The sequence below is a fragment of the Streptopelia decaocto genome (assembly GCF_964273445.1).
Source record: "Streptopelia decaocto genome assembly, chromosome: 21".
In the NCBI taxonomy this organism is placed as follows: Eukaryota; Metazoa; Chordata; class Aves; order Columbiformes; family Columbidae; genus Streptopelia; species Streptopelia decaocto.
The window spans coordinates 2017857-2029107 of record NC_138676.1 but is presented as its reverse complement, the minus strand read 5'-3'; the positions used below and the strand labels follow the sequence as shown (position 1 = coordinate 2029107).

General features: G+C 49.0%; 2 protein-coding genes across 3 annotated transcripts; both read left to right on the top strand.

The window, feature by feature from the left end:
• Positions 1-137: 137 nt before the first annotated feature.
• Positions 138-3533, top strand: CRYAB (crystallin alpha B). The gene is made up of 3 exons (XM_082070283.1): positions 138-349; positions 1951-2073; positions 3214-3533. The coding sequence occupies exons 1-3, from the start codon at positions 152-154 to the stop codon at positions 3415-3417; spliced, it is 525 nt and encodes a 174-aa protein (XP_081926409.1). The 5' UTR covers positions 138-151; the 3' UTR covers positions 3418-3533.
• A 2178-nt stretch (positions 3534-5711) lies between these two features.
• FDXACB1 (ferredoxin-fold anticodon binding domain containing 1) lies at positions 5712-10847 on the top strand. Of its 2 annotated transcripts, XM_082070341.1 has the most exons (5): positions 5712-6341; positions 6832-6988; positions 7128-7331; positions 7675-7833; positions 8531-10847. In XM_082070341.1, exons 1-5 carry the CDS (start codon positions 6173-6175, stop codon positions 9717-9719), a joined length of 1878 nt encoding a protein of 625 aa, XP_081926467.1. In that variant the 5' UTR covers positions 5712-6172; the 3' UTR covers positions 9720-10847. The 2 variants fall into 2 exon arrangements, with proteins under 2 accessions (XP_081926467.1, XP_081926468.1); XM_082070342.1 differs by lacking the exon at positions 7128-7331.
• Positions 10848-11251: the final 404 nt, after the last annotated feature.

Sequence of the window (11251 nt, the reverse complement as noted above, 5' to 3'; positions counted from 1 at the left end):
GTGGGACAATAAAATCCCTGACACCACTGTTCAAGAGGCCTGGGGGGGTTGGGGGGGAAGGCCAAGCCAGCTGCATGGGTATAAATCTGTCCCCTGCTCCCGGCACAGCACTGCAGCACAGTTGTTTGCCAAGCTCCTCCAGCGCACTCCAATGGATATCACCATTCACAACCCCCTGATCCGCAGACCCCTGTTGTCTTGGTTGGCACCGAGTCGTATCTTTGACCAGATTTTTGGAGAACACCTGCAGGAGTCAGAGCTGCTCCCCGCTTCCCCAAGCTTCAGCCCCTTCCTGATGAGATCCCCCATTCTCCGGATGCCCAGTTGGCTAGAGGCAGGACTCTCCGAGGTAATTTTCCCTTCTTAATGCTCTTTGTTATTGCTGTGTGCACATCCTGTGATGGGGCTGGAGCTGGACACCCATGAGAGCTGAGAGCTTGGAAGCTGCTTATAGGTGGCTATTAGGAAAAGGCTGGGGAAAAGGATGCCGTGCTTGCGCCTCCGCTCCTCTGCATTAGGCAAGACCCTCTGCATGCATACTGTGCTAATCACTTGTGACTGAGAGCAAGTATTGACATAGTGTTTGGAATAGAGGCAAACTGAGCTGACTGTATGCGGCAAATGACCGTAAGAGCTGATGGAAGAAAGGAGGAGACCTAATTTCCCCATCTGCTGAGCAAAACTTTCCATTCCACTGTCTCCTGAGAAACAAACAGCCCAGGGGTAATGAGCAGGGCTAGTGGGCTCCCCATGTCAGGCAGCATGGGAGCCCATGGTTGCTGAGGAAAAGGGGCCTGTTTTAAAGAATCACTGCTGGGAAGAGTGGCATTTTTAGTAAGATACAGGACCCAAAGGATCATGAAGCAGCCGTCTGCTTGCTTCAGGGGCTGAGCCAAGAGCTACGCAGTTCAAACAACCTTGCCTGTTCTGTGATTCAACAGTCTTATTTACAAGTAACTTATAGAGTTATTCTAAGCCAAAGGGTGAGAGGAAAGTGTTTTTTTAATATTTGCATAGTGTTTCCCTTGATTTACTGACCTGTGTCTGGCTGTCCACTGAAGCAGCCATGATGAGAACCACAGATAATGTCTATCTCAGTGGAGAAATCTCCACGAATAGTCTAGAAGGAGAATAGTCTAGAAGGAGAAGCACTTGGACTTGCAGGTCAAACCGTGGAAACCAGAGCTGGCACAAAGGCCGCCTCCACATCCCAAAGCAAAGCTGCAGGAGGCTCGCATGATCCCTGACCATGAATGCTGCAGGGAGGAGGACACCCAGCTCATACAACAAAGTGTCGTGAACGTGTCCAAGAGAAGCAGAAAGTGCAAATTCAACCTCAGGAAGCGGTAAAAAGCAGCATCTGTTAGAGGTGATAAAGTGCGAAATGGAAGGGAAGGAGGTGAGATTAGCAGCAGGTGAGTCAGAGTTTCGGCAGAAGTCTTGTTCTCAGATAACAGAGGTGAGCGGAGAGGCAGTATTGCTCACCACTGACACACTGCTTTATTTAGGAACGACAATGCAGGGGAAAGGCTGCAAACCTGCAGATGAGCTGCACTCAGCTGGACAGTTCGGATTTCTTTGGCTTGAAAAGCTGCAAAGTCCAGTCACAGAAACTGGAAATCTGTAAAAAGAATTGGATGTGAAATCTATACGCCAACTAAAGAGGCAGTTTTGACACATTCAGATTAAGAGAATCTCTTCATCACTCCCAGGGAAAACATTTATCCCCTGTGACCAAGGGAAAACGTTAACGTTTTAGATACTATACTGATGAGCATTAATGCAATGGGCTAGCAAAGGACAAAGCCACCCAGATGAGAATCACAGGCTTGAATGAAGGTCAGACAGTGCTTATGTAGGTACCAGCTTCAGTCTTGCTGTATTCTGAGAGCCTTTTAGAGCTGAAATCCTCACCTGCTTTTTTTCTGAAGTCACCTCCTTATTTTGCAGATGCGACTGGATAAGGACAAATTTTCTGTAAATCTTGATGTGAAGCATTTCTCCCCCGAGGAGCTAAATGTGAAGGTGCTTGGGGACATGATAGAAATTCACGGGAAACACGAGGAGCGCCAGGTATTTCTGCTCTAACTGTGCGACTGATAGTGTGAACTTCTTCACCTATGGTTAAACAAGGAGACTGCAAAACAACCCTCTCCTATGCTCATCTCAAATACTTCTCATGTTTTTAATCAACCGATCCTAATGGAAGATACTCTGTGCAACCTCCCCAGCTGATCCCAGACTGGGCAGTGACAGGGTGGAGATTTATTGCTGATGTTACATGAACTGTGAACTGAACTGGAAAATCACCTTTGAAATGGGCATTTCTGGGCCTCCCTCTTTCTTTGAAGAGGCCAGGAATGCATGGAGACATTCAATAAGCTATCAACAAGCTGTAATAATTAAACCACGTAATGAATCAGTGCGTTGCCCTGTTCTATTACCATGAGGCTACCTCTTCCTGAAAAAGGCCCATCTATCAGTTTGTAATCCTTAAAATCTGTGTTCTGCTGTTAGTCATCCCACTGCTTGCTGGCTCTGGAGACCTGTGTGGCAATGGGGCAGACAGGGGTCAAAAGCCATGCCCAAAGCTGGATGCAACAGGGTTTGCCAGTCCCCATCTCCCTCCCTCCCACCCCACACCTCTGTCTTCTTGCCAGAAGGAAACAAATATGCACAATAAAGTAGCTATGGCACTAGAATTGTCAGCTCCAAGAGCTTCTGAGGTCTGTCAGTCAGGAAATACAGCGCTGCCTGTAGCTGGTGGGAGCCTGATCCCCACGTAGCTTCTGAACCTTTTTTGGGCTAAGAAAACAATCAAGCGCTGCAGCAGAGATGAGCTCACCAGAAAGCTGTGTGTTACTAGAACCCTGGGGACCCTCAGGAACAGGTATGGTGGGCACTGCATGTAGGTCTAACTGCTTCATCTTAGGAACGACTGCACCTGTGACAGTCTTTGTGTGCACAAGAGCCAGAACAGAAATCCTCCTCTAAGCAGTGTCCCTGCAGGCACCTGGTGGGGTGGTGTCTCACTTCAGCCACTCTTGGCTCTTGGGGGCATTGTCATAATAAAAACCCTTTTAACTTTCTGAGAAGTTTTCCTTTGAGAGCTGGAGCTTCCTCATCTCAGAATTTATGCAATGGGTCCACGGTTTAGCTGGAACTCAGAGAACATTTCTAATCAGGGCTGTTCCTTCTCTTCTCCTTTTGAAGGACGAGCATGGCTTCATTGCCAGGGAGTTCAACAGGAAATACAGGATTCCAGACGACGTGGACCCACTGACCATAACCTCATCGCTCTCTCTGGATGGCGTCCTGACTGTGAGCGCACCAAGGAAACAAAGCGACGTCCCTGAGCGCACTATCCCCATCACCCGTGAAGAGAAGCCTGCCCTTGCGGGAGCCCAGAGGAAGTAGCTGCTGTTTCGAGTCACCGAGGAGCCATTCAAGAGCACTTTTCATCAGATGCCAGCTATACTGAATGGCTACTCTTATTATTTATGCTGAGTAAGTTTACTAACAAATAAACCATGAATAAGCAGTTTGTATCTTTTTAATTGAGTGCTGAGGGCAAGGGGATTGCTGGGTCAAGCAAGCTGTGTCAGGTTGCTGTGCAGGGAGACATTCCTGGCATCGTCCTGGCTTGAGGGGCAGGTGTGTCCGGGAGAGCTTGTCTTGGTGTTCAGAAACACTTTGCTAGTTTCACTTCATGTACTTTAATGTTTTACAAACATCCAATTGCACGAGCCTTTTCCTTCAGTGTTGCCAGAGGATTTCAGAGGGTTTCACAAGCAACAGAAACGTTTCTTTAGCAGATACTGGACTGGTAAAACAACTTCAAGACAATCAAAACCCACTCGAACTGTTGGTATTAGATAACAACGTATTGGAAGACAACCATATCTCAAATATCTAGAATGACTCTTGTTATGGAGAAGCATCCAAGTGCTGCAACAAATTCGGAGCAGTTGCAGGTGAAAACTGCATAGCTGCAGTAAACAGAGATATATGCAGAGAGGAGGAGAACAACCTGCTCCCACAGTGCAAATCGCATCACTTTGAAACTATGGTGTCAGTGCCCTTAAAATAATGAACAAGGTCTGATGTCTATGGTATTAATCTGATTTATGCTAATGCTGAGTGGTACAAAACACTACTAAGTCGTTGTCTGCTTCGCACCTCTCTTCAAAGGGCTGGGAGTATAAAGGAAAGTCTCTGTTACTGGAATTGAATTTCTAAAGTTCATCTCCAAAAAGAACAGAATGCCACAGACCTGTCGCACTGAACATCAGGCTCAGTTGTGACCTGACCTATTTTCTGTGTTCCTTGTACCTGCTGAGACAGAGGTTATATTAGAAGGGAACAGTTTAAATTTAAAATGAACAGAGAGGGCATCCTGCTTCCTCGGCTTTAGGGGGAAAAATGAGCACTCAGTGATGTGGGGACATTTATGAATACCCAAATCCCACCTAATTGCCAGGGTCTAGTGTTTCCTATTAGCTGGTTCTAATAGGCTCTTCCAGTTAAAGTGTTAGTTGGGCTTGACTGACAAGGCACAGGGTGACTGGTGACTTGCAGTCATCTCTACACACAAAGCAAATGACAGATACACACTCAGGTTACAAACAACACAGCATACAAAACAGGAGGAAAGTTTTTCACATGACACTATGTTTGGCTTTAATATGTGACAGATCTTTTTGCTTGAAGAACATCCTCGTAGCTCTGCTAGCAGACAGGCCTCCTGTTTTGCTGAAGGAAAGATTCTTTCCATCCCTGTTGCTTTTCCCGTATCCTTCTTGTTCCTCTCTGAGTGTTGGACACAAGCAAATGCTGCCATAGGGAGGCCTGTAGTCTATTGCGTAGCTGGACTGAGCAGGTTGAACAAAGGAGGGTGCAGCTCAGCGTGGTGGCCTGGAAACCAGTGAGGTTCTTGGTCAAATCCTAAAAGAACAAACACACGCAAAAAACCTTGAGGAGGTGCAAAATGGTAAGAATATATCCAGAAAGTGCAACTGAGGGAAATCTCTTCTATAGAGTAATGTTTTGTTAGGCTCAAACTCAGGAGCAAGAAATGGGAATTTTGAGTGAAAGCTCCTTGAGGACAAACATGGTGAGGTTAGCTAGACAAGAATACTTGAAATGCAAATAGCATTGCCTGAATGACTCGAAATACCTGTTCTGTGGTGGCGCAGGAGCACAACTCAACAGTGAGGAAATGACAGAAACCAATTCTGTCATCTCTAAGCACAAATGTCGTTCAGAAGCCATTTTCATTGGCGGTGCACCTCCAGCCATACCGGGAAAACTCCTAAGTGCTGTCCCAGTGCATCCATGGTTCCCCACAGCCAGCAGCATGCATTAGGAGCCATGGCACGGGTTGTACAAACACATCTTGGATGTGATCTGGCAACAGAAGTCAACAGCTCCCTAGGATCAGCTTGGATCTCAACAGTGGGTGACACGACATGGAATGTTGTCCCTTCCATCCCCCTGGTGACTTGAGAGGGAATTCCTATGCTCTGTGTGACAGGGGGCATCAGAGAAGAACTGTGTTCCTTGTTGATGCCAAAACCTTTTTTGGAGGGGTTTGGGGAGGAGGAGGAAGGGGGTAGGAGGGGTTGAGGCTCAGGGGGTGGTAGGTATCTGTCTTTCTGAACCATTATACTGCATTTCTCAGCTTCAGATACTGAATACATGTCAGAGTAACTTACCCACCCGTTGAAAGAGACAAAGTAATTTACTTAAGTTCACAGGGACTTAATGCATGAACCAGGACCAGCCCACATAAACTGCGGGTCTCTGTTGGAGCTTGCCTTTGCCAGTTTGAAGCATTCCGCTGTCGTTACCCATGGGACTCCTGAAACACCCTCCTTGCCCCGTGCAGCAGCTGAGGGCACACAAACAGAACCGCCAGCATCTCTAAAGCCGTAACTTGGAATTACAGCTCCCGGCCTCGCCGGGGCCGCCGGCGGCTCTTTGGGCCCCGGGCAGAGGCTCCGTGAGGGGCAGCGGCTGCCGACGAAGCCCTGGGGAGGCCCGCAGGGGAGAAGCGGCTCCCACGGCGCGGGGGACGCGTCTCGACGCCACCAAGAGGCGATGAGCGAAGCGGCGGCCCCGCCGGCCGGCAGGGACGTCATGAGGCAGCGCCGGCTCCGGGCTGCCTGGCGACATGGAGCCGCCGCGCCGCGTCCTGCTGCTCGGGGAGGGCAACTTCTCCTTCGCGGCCTCCCTGTGCGAAGCCGCGGGGACACACGTCGTGGCTACTTGCTACGAGAGCGAAGAGGAGGTGACCCGGCGGGGCCGCGCCGCGCAGAGCATCCGGCGGCTGCGGGAGCGAGGTGCGGCGGCGCGGCGGGGCGCGGCCGGCGGGGCGGGAGGGTGGTAGTGGGGACCCCCGGGCAAAACCACGTAGGAGGCCGGGACGGAGGGAAAAACGGCGTCGCTAATGCTCGGCCGTTCGCTTCGCGGTCCGAGCGACGCTCTAGAGCCGCATGCCTGCCTTACATCGGGGACCCGGTGCTGCGGGAGCTGTCCAGTCGCTTTCGCCGCTCCAGGCGTATCAGAAGGAATTAGAAGCGTCCAGGAAGATAAATCAAATACCTAAAGTCTAACCAGACTGAAATAGGACTGAAACAAGTAGCCGGTTAGCAGAAGTCTCCGCAAGAGGGCAAAGGGAGTCTAGGTTTTCAGGTTTTCCTGATGCATGTGAGTGGGAAGATGCCGGGCAGCTGCTGGTCTGAGTGGACTAAAGGACTTGAATTGCGACCTTTCTTTAAAATGTTCTGTAATGGTGAGCATCAGAGTCTTGCTTTGCATTTACTTTTGAAGGAGCTGAAGTTGTGTTTTCTGTGGACTGCACCAAGATGACAGACTACTTTTCACCAGAGAAAAGAGGATTTGATCGTATTTATTTCAACTTCCCTCACTGTGGGAGGAAGTCTGGAGTCGTGAAGAACAGAGACCTTCTTGCCCGTTTTTTCCATAGGTGAGTGAACCAGAAGCAGTTCTGTGCCAGTTGGCTGCTGTGATACCGGTTTTCAGCCATGCCACGGCGGCTTTTCTGGCACTATGACATTTCTGTGTGTGCTAGCGGGTTTCCTCTGCTTGCCTGGCTTTCCTTTCAGCTCCACAGAGATGCTGACAGAGGAGGGAGAGATCCACGTGGCCCTTTGCAATGGACAGGGGGGGACACCTGCTGATCAACCACGGAGGGAATGGCACAACAGCTGGCAAATAGTGGCCGTGGCAGCAGGAGCTGGGTTTATCCTGAGTGACATTCATCCTTTTAAAGCAGAGACTATCCCAGGATATAAATGTACAGGCTACAGGTAACCATCATGCGGCAAAACCGAGAAGTCGATATTCATGCTCTTATAATGCTTAGCACTAGTATGTTTGTTTAGTTGTTTGTTGGAGAGAGGAACTCCCTTTAATTTCCCTTAAAATACCTGTGGTCCTTTTTTGCTTCTAAGCAGAATAGCCCAGATTAAAATGTGAGCATCTTGCCAAAGTAAAAATATGGTAGTGTTGCATTTTTGTCTCCTTGTAATGAAACCTGAGATTCAACAAGAGATGTGTCAGTGTTGCAGAGTTGTCTGTGTAATACTTACTCATGACACATTAAATATAGGAAACAACCAATGACTTTGCTCTGCTTTTGTGTACTGTCAGGAGCCAAGATAAATCTTTCCGTGTGGAGGGTGCTCTAAACCACATTTTCACGCGGAGCACGCCGCTCCTGCCTCCCAAACCCGTGACCTGCGAGACACAACTGGAGAGCCGGAAAGTTTATTTCCAAGTACCGCAAATACTCGTGGATAAAATTGATAGGTAAGTTTTATAATGAGTTTCTGTTTGGCGGTAACACACGCTCCTGCTCACAGTGGGAATGACCAGCGTATGTATCAAACAGAAAGGAATTGTTTCACTTTCCCTCCTTTCCCCTTTACAGAATTTCCTGTTCCATTTCTGCTTCACGTTGGCTTGTGGTTATACCCTACTTAAAACCAGAACAAAATGAATCCTTATGTTTGAGACCAAGCTGCTGTTTACTTAAATGCACAAATAAAGATGAAAACTTCAATCTGTTTTATGATACTGTGGAAGAAATTCAGGAGCCAACATGTTTGCTAATACCACAATACTAAGGCTAACTGGGCTAAAAAACGTTAATCTATTAGGTGAACTGCTGCATACTTTGGAGACAAGCCAGAGCCAGCATAATTTGGTTCATTTCTTTAGTCTGGTGATGTCTGTGCTGAGTGGAAATGGTGATGCTGACTGTTAAATCCCATTTCTACCAGCGAATGTGCAGTTAATTCTTGATTGCAACAAACACCACTGAAAATGTGGTAGCCATTGGAACACCCTTGATGAAAGATTTGCCTGGTTCAGATAGTTACTAGAAACCGGCTTAATATCTGAGATAGTTTTAGGTAAATTGCTGCACTCAAGTTATGATCACAGGAAGGCGTTTCAAGGAAGCCTGTTTAGTAGTGTCTGTAATTTGTACTTTTATTTTTCACAGGGGTTTCCTGGAACTAAACTCCTGTCACCCAGTGCGGACAGTAAAGGAGAGGCTCACTGCGGAGCTCAGCCAAGCCTTTCCATTACAAAACACCGACCACTGCCTTCCTCTGCTCCACCAGGGTCACCTCGATGGGGTTTGTCACTCAAATATCTTTTGGGTCACTCTGAGCCCAGAGAAGACTCCAAGGACTGAAGAAATGTCTAATGAACTGGCAAATGCGGTTTTATTTTCCCATGTTGATTTTTGCGGGGATACCGATAAGAATGGCTGGGTGAACGTACAAGAGCGCTGCCACACTTCAAAACAGTATTATCTTAGACCTTCCCTTCTACCTCATGCTCAGACAATAATACATACAAGAGCTTTTCTTCCAGGAACACTTCATGTTCTTTGTGGTCCAGTTTTCAGGAAGTGTCTCATCGCTCCTCACTCCATGCCTGTTTTTCACGAGATGGTTTTTGTATGTGCAGTTAACAGGGGTACAGAGAACAGCTGTATCCAGATGTTGGTGAATAACATTGAAACCAGCATACATTCTCTTCACAAGACTGTTTCCAGCTTTAAACCGAACATCAATCTGCAGGAAGCAATGAGTTTTGAGACAACTGAGCTGGATGACTTCGCTGCTTTTGAATCGCAGCTTAGTAAAATTCAATGCTTCATCTCTATGGAGAGGGGTATCCCAGGCTCCTGTGAGAAGGGTTCCTGGGTGGGAACTATAAGGACGGCTCCTTATGAACTAGTGAGTGGTGAGCTGGTTGTTGTCTTCGCTTCGCTGAATCTTGACCTCCTCGCCATGTTGATCTGTGCAATACCTGACTGGCGAATGCTCTGGACATCAGACACACGGTTCCTCCGTCAATTTCCTAGAGGAGAGTTAAGACTTTTCAAGACTTTTTCTCTCTATCCACCTTCCTATGTGCATGATGTCAGCTTTTGGGTTCCTGATGGGGAGCAATTTGATGAAATCGCTTTTCACACCGTTGCTAGGCAGGTGTCAGGTGAAACGGTCATATCCATCCAGTTAATTGACAGTTTCCAGCACGCAGAGACTGGACGGAAGAGCCTCTGCTACAGGCTGACCTTTCAGTCCTGTGACAAGGCGCTGAGCCATCAGGAGGCGGCAGAGATGCAGCTGCTCTTTCGGAAGGAAATACAGCAACGCTTGCGTGTGACTCTTCGGTAGAGCATCGTATGTTGGTTTCAGGTGCTTGAGCAGCATCTGCCCTTGTTGCCAATCTAGAAAACGTTGCCTACATCTTGTTGGGCCTCACACTGTGTGTTAGTGCAGTGCCTCTTACAAAGGTGGTGTGGACTTCAAGTACCTGTGCACATTCTAAATGTGGAAATTCCTGTTAATGAAGACCAAGTGTGTGTGTAATGAAACCTCACTTTAAGAAGTGGAGTGTTTCTTTGTTAGGGCCCCATGAGACTGGACTTGATCTCCTTACTGATGCCAATTCACTCTTCCTACTCTTGCTTGTGTTTGCCCAGTGCCTTGTACTGGTAGTGACTACAATGAGTATGCTGAAAGAGGGAGGACTTTGCTATTTCCAGGGGGTTGTGTACAGTTTAAGCACCGAAAACACCCTGTGCAGGTGCTCAGGCCCTACGGTAGGATAGTGTGCGCTGGGCTGCTGGTGCCAGGGGGGCAGCTGGTGGGGTCCCAGCTGCATGCACCAGCAGACTGTTTTGGAAATGAAATCAAAACCTCCTAGTAGTAAGCTCAAGAGTCTGGTGGAGCCGAAGGAGGGTCTGTCAGAAACTGACCCACCTGGTCAGTTGCAAACAGGCTCTATGCCATGTGCTGTCGGAGCGTGGGAACCCCTGCAGCCGTGGGAACCCCCTGCAGCCGTGGGAACCCCCTGCAGCCGTGCCCTTGCCGAAGTCACCATCCACCGCGGCCGATTCACCTGCCTCCAGGGCAGAAAGTGCCCCAAGCTCTTGACAGTGTTTAAGCTGGCAGCTTGTGTGGGGTAAGCGCCCCAGAAGTGGGGTGCAGCTCAGGGTGCCGCAGGAACTCCGCAGGCGGCAGCAGAGGCACCCGGGAGCACCGACTCGGTGAGAAAAGCCGATTGGCGAGGTTTCTCCGGGGGGGGAGGGAGGACGGGCGGGGCGGTGCTGACGGGAGCTCCCTCCAGGGGCCGTCCCGGTGCCTTCTCGGTCCCGACCGCATCCTCCTGCGTTCGCAGCAGCTGCTGGTGGAGGAGAAAAGCAGCATCCATGGTGTGCGGAAGGAACCTCGCGGTTCCAAGAGCGAGGGAGAGGAGGAGCGGCGGCCGCTGGACCTCAGCCTCCGGATGACCGTGTTCCTCCTCTCTGTCCCAAAGGAGCTCCTCTCGCTGCCCTTCTCCCAGCGGTTCAAGAAATGACTTAACAACCCTTGAGATTGTAAAGAAGGTATGTATTTACGACGCCGGACACACAGGGGGTAGCTCCGCCCAAGATGTGTGTGTTTTTACAGCAGTTGTGAGCTTGATTAAATACAGTAAAGTGTTACATATTCATGAAAGTTTTAGGAAGGCCTATACATATTCATAACCTGTCCCCGAGAAGGCGGTTCTTATTACAATGAGAGCATTTCCACAGTCTCCACCTCCGGCTCCTCCTGGTTGCAGCTGCGCAGTGACCGTGAACCCGGGTCCTCTTATCCGTACACGGTCACCTTTGGTCCAGTGTGATGAGCTGGTTAAACTGGCGTTCCTCCTGTCCTGTGCC